The 12,074-nt window shown below is 42.6% G+C and overlaps 1 protein-coding gene across 2 annotated transcripts in view; it reads right to left on the reverse strand.

Moving 5' to 3' along the window:
- Positions 1-12,074, reverse strand: part of RELT (RELT TNF receptor) — a 94,787-nt gene that overhangs the window by 24,877 nt on the left and 57,836 nt on the right. Inside the window, exons 1-3 of one of the 2 annotated variants that reach the window (XM_042456332.1) lie at positions 10,572-10,654; positions 10,056-10,140; positions 333-464 (exon numbers count right to left, since the gene is read on the reverse strand). In XM_042456332.1, the coding sequence (XP_042312266.1) occupies positions 333-464; positions 10,056-10,100 (177 nt within the window). In that variant the 5' untranslated portion in view covers positions 10,101-10,140; positions 10,572-10,654. Of the gene's footprint in view, positions 1-332; positions 465-10,055; positions 10,141-10,571; positions 10,655-12,074 lie in introns of those variants that run through there. The other variant, XM_042456331.1, reaches the window with a different exon arrangement.

Consider the following 12,074-nt stretch of genomic DNA (forward strand, 5'->3'; position numbering starts at 1 on the left):
ACAATTATTAACAATAAGCAGAACAGAGGCAACTAGGCGATTGTTGACAATCAATCACAGATTCTTAGGGTACTGATCTTGCTTTGGAAAGGCCTGCTGGAAGAGATGTGTACACTCTCCTCTTGCTCCTCTGTCCCAGGCTTTTTCCCTAGAGAGAATGCCCAGAAAGCCTGGGAAGGGGGAGGAGAGTCCAACCAGGTGTCACCCCTCTTCCGGGTGTCACCCAGTGTGGTCCATACCCTCCGCACCCCCTTAGTGATGCCACTGACCCCCACAGAGAAAGCCCACCATGACATTAGGTATCTAGAGATGGTGCAGGTAAGTTTGCTTACTCGGTCTGGCTCCTCTCCCGGTGGACATCCTTCACAGGTGACACAACGTCCCTCGGCGTTCTGATACTCCTCTATGCCACATGTTTGCGCCCATGCCTGATGCCAGGAAAAAGCCTGATGCCAGGAAAAAGCCTGAAGGGGGGATATCATAAAAACTGAGCTAAATTTTCTTTTACATTGGTTGAAAATGGGAGAGGACAGCACAGACGACAGAAGAATGGATTGTTCATCTGCTAAATTAGAATCATGGAGTTGGAAGAGACCACAAGGCCATCCAGTCCAACCCCATTCTGCCATGCAGGAAATCTAAATCAAAGCATCCCTGACAGATGGCCATCCAGCCTCTGTTTAAAGATCTCTAAGGAAGGAGACTCCACTACACTTTGAGGAAGGAGTAAGTTCCGCTATCAAACGGCCCTTATTGTCAGGAGGTTCCTCCTACTGTTGAGCTGGAATCTCTTTTCCTTTAGCTTGCATCCATTGTTCTGGGTCCTGTACTCTGGAGCAGCAGAAAACAAGCTTCCCTCTTCAATGTGACATCCCTTCACGTATTTAAACAGGGCTATCATATCACCCCTTAACCTTCTCTTCTCCAGGCTAAACATCCCCAACTCCCTGAGTCCTTCCTCATATGGCAAATTAGCCCAAATTAATGTAGGTTTTAAAGGATAAAACAGTGGAAAAGTTTCTGAAAAGCTGGAAACCATTTATGGACTTTTTCAGCAATAAGGATTCTAACGATGTAATAACTTTTGGTTGTGGCTACTAGTAACCACAATAAATTGATTTAGTTGCTTCTGTAATGCTAGAATAAAAAGTTAGAATGCTAGCTTTTTTTTTTTTTTTGCATTATAGTTTACTATTATATTTTACTATTGCATTTTCAGTATTTTAGTATTGTGTTCTAGTATCATATTTTAGTATTTTATATTGAGGTATACATATTAATATTAATGTTTTATTCTTTTGTAAAGTGCCATGTACATCAGTGGCGCTATATAAATAATTGACCATCATTGTTGTCATAGAATAATATATTCTGCTTTTGGATCTCTCTTCTCTTTCATTACAGTAAGAATTGCAGGTGTCAGGGCTCTTTGTTTAAGATATTAGTTCTTTCATGGTTATTGTTTTAGTTTAATGTATTAGTTTAGCACATTAGTATGCTGTTTTAGTCTATTTTTAGACATATTGTTATGTGCCTTCAAGACATTTCTGACTTAGGCGTCCCTAAGGCAAACCCATCCTTATTTTCTGGGGCAGAGATCGTGTGAGTCACCCAAGGCTTTTATCCTTTTTAACTACAACTTATTCTCTTAATGAGTAATGTGTTTTAACACTGTAACAGTTTAATTCTATTTGAATGCTCACTTTTGTACGATTTTGATTGTATTCTAAATTGTACGCTGCTTTGAGTCTGGGGTAAAAAGCAGGAAATACTAAAGAATAACAATGGTGATGATGATGATGATGATGTCTTTCAATTTCTGAACAGGGAATCGAACCCTGGTCTCCAGGGTTGTAGTCCGACACTCAAACCACTACATCACGCTGGGTCTCTTAGACACACACACACACACACACACACACACACACACACGTGTGTGTATGCACATTTGTAGGCATTTATATCTTCTTTTCCTGCATGGCATCATGGGGTTGGACTGGATGGCCCTTGTGGTCTCTTCCAACTCTATGATTCTATGATGTTTCATTATGCTGATGCTGAATTAGACTGTCTATTACAAGATTAACAAGTAAATAATTTAAATCTGGGGAGAGGATAGGAAGGAGCATGTCGATCCTTAGAGTCAATTCAAGACTTTGTAACTTGAAAAACAAGACGCCCTTCATTCCACATACAGAAACAGAGTAGACAGGAGGCGGCTGGACCTTTCTTTAGCTGCTGGCTCATGGCTTCCAGGTCAGTGGGCCAATGAACCCACTCTTTATTTTTGTCTGAACATTAAAGGAGCTGAAGTGCTGAACCTAGAAGTGGATAGGGTTTAGCACCTTGGATGCATCTTTTAAAAGTCCAAATTCAGAGGGGGGAAAAACTCCTTTAACAATGATTTTTTGTTTTAAATCCTTCCAGGAGTATTTTTAATCTACTATCACAAACTGTTGGAGTTGGAATGAAGATGGAATCCAATGGCTTAGGTCATGGGTAAGGAAATGTGTAGCCTTCCCGCTATTGTTGGAATACAGCTTCCATCAGCTCCAGCTGGCAGAGGCAGTGGTCCAGGATGATGGGAAGTGCAGTCCAACAATATCTCGAATGTCACAGGTTGCTCATCCCTGCCTTAGATGGAGTGGACTGTCTGATGTGTGATGCATATGACAAAGATATAAATATAATTGGAGATGTGCATCTTTCTATGGAAAGAAAACACACAAGGACAAGAGAACTTCCCAGTAACAATGTATATCACAGAGGAATGTAAAAGAAACCTAACAGTGGAACAAAATACCAGTAAGCTAACATTTTAGAAAGAAAGAAAGAAAGAAAGAAAGAAAGAAAGAAAGAAAAACTTAAGATGTTGGGCTACATCTTGTATGAAACTGCACAGTGAAAAAGGAAATAGTTTGTTCGTATGAAATGTTAGTGTATTTACCTTTAAGACACTGGTTTGGAACTGGAGTAACATAAATCTTTGCTGCAAATTACAGCTTTGCAGATCATAAAAGTAAACTTTCTATGCTCTGACTCAGTTAACAAAATACACTAAAACAAAACACCACCATAGGGAAAGCAGAGCCAAAACCCCCTAAGTTTCCCATTTATCACTGACACAATCGTCAAAATATGTCTAGTTGTAGCTGTGAAGTGGATATGGGGTGAGATCTGGAGTTAAACGCCAGCTACAAAATGGCCAGGAATGAAAATGTCTCCTGTTGACTATGGTGAAAGGCTGCTGGTGGACAGCTTCCAGGTTAGCAGAGCAGTAAATCCATTCCAGATTTTAGCTGAAACTTCCAAACAGGCAAGGTACTGAACTTTATTCCTGAGAGGAGGCTCAGTAACGTCGATGTCTCCTTCATGGTTCAAAATAAAAGCCACATTAGATCCACCACCTGCAAAGATAGGGAAGCCAACATCCACTATTGCCTTTTGATATAGGACAGTGGTTCCCAACCATTGATCTTCCAGATGTTTTGGACTTCAACTCTCATAATTCCAGATTGCTGACCAAGTTGGCTGGGGCTTCTGGGATATCTCAAGTCCAAAACAGATGGCAGACCAAAGGATATAAAGCAGGGGTCGGCAACCTACGGCCCGCAGGCCGGATCCGGCCCGCCGAGGCCTTTCTACCAGCCCCCGCGCAGTCCTGCTGCCGATTGCCGCCATTTCCATGCTGCTCCGGGCACCATTTTGTTTTTCAAAATGGCGGCCGAAGTCTCGCATGACCTTTCCCAGGACGGGAAAGGTCGCACAAGACTTCGTCGCCATTTTGAAAAACAAAATGGCGGAAGAGGAAGAGGAGGGCCGCGTGGCCTGGGGTGGAGGAGGCAAAGGATGAAGACTGGCACCGCCCTCCCCGCCTCCCCGCGGGGCTCCACGCGACCTCGCGCTGCCCACCTCCTCCTCTGTCTCCTCCATCCTGCCCCCAGGCTGCGCGGCACATGGAGGAGGGGGAGGAGAAGAAAGAAGAGGAGGAGGAGGAGGAAGAGGAGGGAGGAAAAGCAGGAGGAGGAAGAGGAGCTGGGGCAGCAGGAGGAGGAAGAGGAGGGAGGAAGAGCAGGAGGAGGCAGCAGAAGGAGGAAGAAGAGGAAGAGGAGATGGGGCAGCAGGAGGAGGAAGAGGAGAGAGGAAGAGAAGGAGGAGGAAAAGGAGATGGGGCAGCAGGAGGAGAAAGAGGAGAGAGGAAGAGCAGGAGGAGGAAGAGGAGAAGGTGGTGAGTGGCCAGAGGCCACATGGGTTTTTTTGTTTTATTTTGCATTCTTTTTAATTGCTAACAAGTCTCCCTGCTTTGACAATGATAGTGTGATGATGATGATGATATTGATGATGACGATGATGATATAAGCCAGCTTGAGAGGCATGGAGGCACTGTTTCTGAAGCCAAGAGAGTGTCACCTTCCAAAGTGTGTTTTGTGTGCTTTTAATGCTAACAAGTCTCCCTTGCTTTGACAATGATAGTGTGGTGGTGATGATGATGATGATGATGATGATGATTGACAATGATAGTGTGGTGATGGTGATGATGATAATGATATGAGTCAGCTTGAGAGGCATGCATGCACTGTTTCTGAAGCCAAGAGAGTGTGACATTCCAAAGTGCCTTTTCTGTGTGTTTTTGGTTCTTTAATGGCGATATTGATATCAGAAAGCCTCTGAGGCAAGGCCAATGTAAATTGCTGTGATTTTTACAAACCCATGCGCAGTGAAGAAAAACCAAAGTCCCTTGACCAAGGACACACTTCTGAGAAGTACACTTGGGCCAAGAACGGTGAAACCACCTTGACATGTTTAATATGCATAGCCATGTTAAACCATGCTAAGTGTTAAACCCAAGGGGTTTGGTTATGGAATAAGCCTCTGAAATATGCAAGAGGCCATGTTAAGTAAAGCCATGTGAAATGCACAACTGTGCTGTTGTGTGTGTTTTGGAATGCAGGTTGGGGGTGTTTGTCCAGAAAGGGACCGAGGAGGAGAGGGCGGGCACACGCCTCCTCCTCCTTGCAGGGCTTCGGTGGAGGCTCCGCCCCTGGAGGGTGGCTCCACCCCGGAGGGTGGAAGCTCCGCCCCCAGCATGCAGCCCCGCCCCAGAGGGTGGAAGCTCCACCCCCCGGCTTTGGCCCCCCCCGGGGGACACCAACCCGGCCCCCAGCTCCAAAAGGTTGCCTACCCCTGATATAAACGATCCCCACTAAACATTAAGAAGAACATCCTGAGGGAAAGAGCTGTTTGAAAGTGGAACAGACTTCCTTAGAAGATGGTGGACCCTCCTTGGTAAGACGTTCCTAAAAACTGAGGTTGGAGACCTATATCTTAGGGTTGCTTGCGCACTAGCTTCTTGCTCCGGGGTTGAACTAGATGACCTGGGACAGGTTATCTAATGTTATTTTAATTTGTTGTCTGCCTTATTTTATTGACTGTTAACATGTACTATATTTAATATGTATTATATTTAATTATTTTTGTAGAATGTATGCCATAAGCAGGTTTATTTTATCTATTTTAATTGATTGTATGTACAGCGCTGTGCAAATTGACAGTGCTATATAAAGCTCAATAATAATAATAATAATAATAATAATAATAATAATAATAATAATAGGTACAGCATCTCCCATCATTATAAAGTTCCAGATCTTGGTTTCCATTTCTTGGTTCTTTTTATGGAAATGAGTGTGCTCCACCATGGAAGGCTAGAGGAGACAAAACAGTTTTCTTCGTTGTAACATTGACGGTTTCTTCTTTTTAATTTTCCTCTCCGATCCTCATTAAAGGCTCATTTACACTGGCCAAAATACTGCAGCTACTCCAGGAGTATTCTGGCTCCCATTACTTCCACACTCCATAGCGATGCCAGGTGGCTGTCAACATACATGCTGGGCACTTCATTGTAACTTCTGAAGGAGCAATGTATGCCAAAGGTGGTAGTGCTGGGCAGCAGCGGGCATGCATGTGTAAATACCCACTTTGCATTGATTCGGAGTGCTCTGGGTTTTCCTGGAAAATCCTAAGCAAATGGTAAGTCTTTTCGGTTTTACAAATTTGGTTTTACCACTTTGGGCAGCATGTCTACATGGGACCAAAGGGACAAGTTTCCCCATTGTCAGAACACCCTGCAATAAAATGGATGGGGCAGATTTGATGCAGAACTGCCCTCTTACATCGTGAAAACAGTCTGCACTTGAATTGGGGATTTGACTGTGCAGCGAGAAGACAGGGCGCCGTAAGGGCAGGAGGAAACCGGTTCATTTGGCCTGTGTAGACATGCCCAAAGTGGCAAAACCAAATGTGTTTCTTAGAGTTCAGTGGTTCAGGATCCTGCAGCTCTGTTTGTAATTTTTCCAAATGAATGCTACTTTGAACATATCAGATGTGATACTTTGATGCCAAGCCAAGTTAGACATATGTTTTTAAATGAAACAAAAAGTGACTTTCAGTTTGTAAATGCTTCAAAGGCTTTCCCCATGGCTGGCCCGGTTGGACCCCTCCTTGCTTTGTTTCTGTCGGAACGTAAAGACACTTTTATCTACACTTTGAATTTTGATTATGGAGCTGTAGTGGTGTGCAGTGTGTGTATTTTTATATAATCTATATCTGTATTTACTGTATATACTCATGCATACACCTGGAGATTTTAGTCAAAAAATTGACCCCAAATACAGGTCGAGTCTCCCTTATCCAGAATCTGAAATGTTTCCAAATCCAAAATCGTCCACAAAGTTAGCTGAGATAGTGGCACCTTGCTTTCTGATGGTTCACTGTACACTAACTTTGTTTCATGCACAGAATTATTAAAAATATTATGTATAAAATGACCTTCAGGCTATGAATTATATGTTATAGGGTCATTTACAAAGGCATGGGGGGATGTTGAAAAGGGGATAATAGTTGCCGTTCTTTTGTTGCATTAAAAATACACTAATTGAAATAAAACTGCACCTGGCAGTGCCACTTCAGGCCCACTGCGATTAACATTATTATTATTATTATTATTATTATTATTATTATTAGTATTATTAGTTTTTTGTGGGTTTTTTGGACTATGTGGCCATGTCCTAAGGAATAAACTCTTCTAGAATATGGCCACATAGCTCGAAAAACCCACAAAAAACTATGGATGCCGGCCATGAAAGCCTTCGACTTCACATTATTATTATTATTATTATTTTCTTATAGCCCGCCTTTCTCCCAGTATAGGGACTCAAGGCGGCAAACAAGTGCAACCTTACTCATAGTTAGTGGGAACAAGCCAATTTCAAACCACAACTGAAAAAGCTGACTAGTTTTATCTAACCTCCACATACCCACCAACATTTCACAGATGAAAACTGGGACATGTGTGACCAAGCAACATCAGAGTGCGATCAAGGTGGCAAAAGTTACTAATCTGGAAGAAGCTAGGAGAGGCTGCAGCAGTTTGCTTTTGCCTGACTGGGAAGGGCAAGATCCTGCCCCCTTTGACCCTTCTCCCTCCCTGAGTCAGTTTTAGTGCAAACTGCATTTGTGCTTTGAATTCAGTCTGCAGCAATTGCAATAAAATGAGGAGAAAGGGAGAAACAGGAAGAGAGAGAAATTGGGACATTTTAACAGCAGTCAAAAAAGTGGAACAACAGAGGATTAGTAGGGACTGTCCTGTGCAAATCAGGACGGTGGGAGGGTGTGCCATGCATGTGTCAAATCCTAGTCCAGGGATGCTCAGACCAGTTCCAGAAGTAGCTGAAAGTCTCTGTAAACTGGGAAGAATTGTCTCAGAACCAGCTGATGATTACAGGTCAGCAACCTCACATGATTCGGCTTTCGGCTCTCTAGCACATGTGGCAAGCAAAGCTGTCATTAAGATTATGACAAGTCCTGCCATTATGGTTTTGTCAGCTTCTCCTAAAATTTTCTTTCCTGGCGCTGGCTGAGATTTCATGTGCCACGTGGCTTCTGGGAAGGAGAAGGAGAGGCGACTTTCGCCCCACCAGCCCTAAGTGGTATTTAAGTGCAAAGATGTCCACGCTGCCATACTTGAAAGACTGATTCATTCGCTCCTGGGTTCACTCAAGGTTTACCGTCTCGGCCTGTAATATCTAATCGGTCTGCCAAGAAACAGTTATGAACAAGAAGAGGACAGAGGGAGCCATGAGAAATCTTGGGACACTTTAAGTGCTGTAGATTTACAAAGTCTTGAGATTTTACAAGGTCGTGGGATTTGTAGATTTACAAAGTCTTGAGCCTTCTCCAGCAAAGAGCTCTGGTGCCTCACCAAACTAGATATCCCAAGAATCTGTAGGATGGAGCCATGGTCATTGAAGTGGTGCCGAACTGCATTATTTCTACAGTGCAGACGCACCCCCTCAAGTCTACAAAAGCTTATGCTACAACTTCTTCCACACAGTTAGCCTCAAAGGTGCTACAAGATCCCTTTGCATACTGATATTCCAGGCTAAGTCCACAACGTCTCTGAAAATAAAAACCAGCATTAAAGCTGCTGCCACATCTACTTTTTATGCTGCGTGACTACTTTTAAAAAATCCTCTAGTGACAGCTAGTGTGGCGTAGTGGTCTACAACTCTAGAGACCCGGTTTGATTCCCCACTCGGCCATGAAATCCACTGGGTGACCCTAGGCAAGTCACATACTCTCAGCCTCAGGGGAAGGCAATGGCAAACCTCCTCTGAACAAATCTTGCAAGAAAACCCCAGGATAGTTCACCTTAGGATCACCATAAGTCGGAAATGGCTTGAGGAAACGCAAAACACACAATGTTGACATAATACTTAAGACATTATGCAGTGGAGGCCTTCAACTGTAAGCCTTCCTTGTGGTCACCATGAAACCAGCACCACATTGGGACGCATTCAATGGAGAATGCACTTCATAGAGATATAGGAGTGGGTTGAGAGTTCAAATAATTAAAGTTATAGCGTTATTTTCCAGAGTGGTAGGCATTTGAGCTGCTCCAACTCTCAAATCGACAACATCCCTTATGATAAGGGACATCTGCCAGTGCTATAAGGTACAACCTTTTTGGCCTTAAATAAGTGAGATCCCTTACAATAAGGGACACCAGGCACCTTGCCTCCAGTTGAGGGAGAGGATACTCAGGATGACAATGTTGCCTTAAAAATTCATTTAAAATGTATATTCTTGGCCACACTGCAGCTGTACAGCATTGAAGTGGCTTCTATGGACTTTACTGTTCAACACAGAGTTTGCAAAACTTTCTTTGGCTAGACTACAACATGCTGTACTCTTAAAAGCATGTGTAGACTAAAGTCTACTTCCTCAGATACATATGCAAGCCCATTCTGCCAACTTCTATGAAAGCCCATTCTGCCAACTTCTTTCAGTTAGTCTCAAAGGTGCTACAAGATCTTTCTACATACTGATTCTACAGACTAACACGGCTATATCTTTGAATTCTTAAAAGCTCTGATTGCAAGTAAAGTTTTGTTGTTGCTGTTCAGTGCAGAGCTTGGAAAACTGTGTATTTATCCTTAATATCTTTTTCTTAATGACATGAAATTGGGGTCGCCAGTATCTTATCCATGCAATGGTCCTGACCTGAGAACCCTACATGCGAGGTAGGTTAAGAGCTGAATGGCATGGCTGGCTTAAGAAAGTCTCTTTAGTGACCTTCATTGCTGAGTGGGGACTTGAACCCAGATCCCTAGTGCTGGACGACTTCCAGATCAAGCAGAACTCCAGCTAGTTTCATTGATCTCGTAACAGTCCAAAGCTTGGGAAGTAAGAAGCTTGAGCATTAAGAAACCAACACCATGAAACAACTGGTGGAAGGAATCATTTTAAAAGAAAGGTCATTCTGGATGATAACACTCAAAAGCCTCAACCAGCACTGCCAGTGGTGTAGTCCATGGTCCCCTACTGTTTCTTTCAGGCTCAATTTGCAAAGCAACAGAAGCGTTTGATGTAGGGTAGAAACAGCCAGGTAGAGTGATGAAATAGATAGATAGATAGATAGATAGATAGATAGATAGATAGATAGATAGAGACAGAGACATAGACAGAGAGTATTCAGCAAGAGAATTTTTACTTACTGTAAGGAGGCCGATGACCGAACAAAAATTCAGAGTCTTCTTCATCTTGTAGGAGGTCAGTTTCAGAGCAGCTGCAAAGATGTCGCTGAGGCAGAGGGGAAAAAGAGAGAATTTGCATTATTACCTCCAGAGGTAATACTAGCCTGACAGATCTCATTAAAGAGTCCTCCCAATGAGGCTGCTGCGGTCTCCTCTTTTTAATGATCCATGCTCCCCTCCATCCCACATTCATTCCAGCAGTAACACTGTTTATTTCTGCAAATTATATCCAATTGCAGAGGAAACCTATCAGCTATGATTAAGTCAGAGGAAAGGAAATGAAGAGGTATGTGGAGCCTTCCTCTCCAGTAGGAGTCATCATCCTATTTCCCTTTTCTGTTTATTTTTATATGGGATCCGAGGCTGTCGGAAATCATTCATAGTATTGCACACTTTCCACGCTCCTTCCATCTTAAAAAACACACCAACAAATAGATCCTCAGCCAGAATGAAGGACATAAGAAACCAGCCACTAACAGTCAGTCTAGTCCAGCATCCCCAAACAGCCAGATCAGATGCTTCCAAAATGCCCACCAAGCCTGGCATGATGGCACCAGTTCCCATTTCTCTTCACAAATGCCAATCAGAGGTATATTGTTCCTGGATATGAAGGCTCTAAATAGCAATAATGGCAGACAGTCATTACAAGGCATGGCTCTTTTCCATGAATTTGCCTGGTATCCTTTTAAAGCAGGAGTGAGAATAATGGGCCCTTTGAAATGCTGTAGGACTGATACTATTCCTTATGGCTATCCTGGCTAAGGCTAAGGCTTCACTGCAGAAATAATTCAGTTTGATGCTGCATCAACCGCCATGGCTCAGTGCAACGAAATCCTGGGATTGGTAGTTTGTTGCGGCACCAAAGCTCTCTGACAGAGAAGGATGAACATCTCACAAAACTACAAATCCCAAGATTCTATAGCATGAACCCATAGCAATAAAAGAAGTTTCAAACTGCATTATTTCTGCATGTAGATGCAGCCTAGGATGATGATGATGATGATGATGTACAGTGGGTCCTTGATATCTAATAATAATAATACTGTAATAATAATAACAACAACAACAACAACATCATCTTCCTATATTGGATCGAGGCAGGTAACAACAAACATAAGAACAATAAAAATAAAACACAACAAACCACAAGTAAAAACATAGCAAAACATATAAAAACAGTGGATAAAAAAATCCATATTGTATTATTATTATCATCATCATCATCATCATCATCATCATCATCATCATCATCATTTATTTAGATAGCACCATCTGTGTATATGGTGCTTTACAAATCATAGCAGAATAAAACATGTATATACTGTTCAATAATATAAAATACTAAAAATATAACTTTAAAAAAGCCACACATACACACAGACATAATGGAAAATAAAACAAAATAGGTGGTACAGATAATCGAATATATTAAAGATAAAGATAGGAGCACTAGGACTTTCATCCCAAAAACATCTAGAGGGTTGCATGATTCCCCAACCCAGTTTATGTTTTTAATTAGAACTACACATCCTGATAATCAATCCTAATAACTAACCAGGGAAGGGCTTGGCCCTGGTAACAATGGAGCAGTGTATCCATTCTGGGTTTCCATCCAAACTTTATACAAGCTATCCAAGGTGCTGAACCTATTTTGCAGCTTCAATGTCAGAGGAGCAATGGATCCTTTCTGGATTTTAGCCAGAACTTCAACGGAACAGCACCTTGCAAGCTCCTTTCTAAATCTGAAGCTGCTCAGTCATTCCCAAATGGCCTTCCAGGTGTTTTGGACTTCAGTTCCCAGCAGTAAGGAATCCTGGGAGCTGAACTCCACAATGTCTGGAGGCCTGAAGTCTCGGAGCCACTGCAAAACTGCAACCCCATTAACAAGCAAGTTCCTACTCCGGCCCTGTGGTTTGGCTCTCCCTCTTCAAAAGAAAGCCAAGTTGCTATAAGTCACTCCTGGAACAAACTATGGACAAT

This window comes from Sceloporus undulatus, chromosome 3, assembly GCF_019175285.1.
Source record: "Sceloporus undulatus isolate JIND9_A2432 ecotype Alabama chromosome 3, SceUnd_v1.1, whole genome shotgun sequence".
In the NCBI taxonomy this organism is placed as follows: Eukaryota; Metazoa; Chordata; class Lepidosauria; order Squamata; family Phrynosomatidae; genus Sceloporus; species Sceloporus undulatus.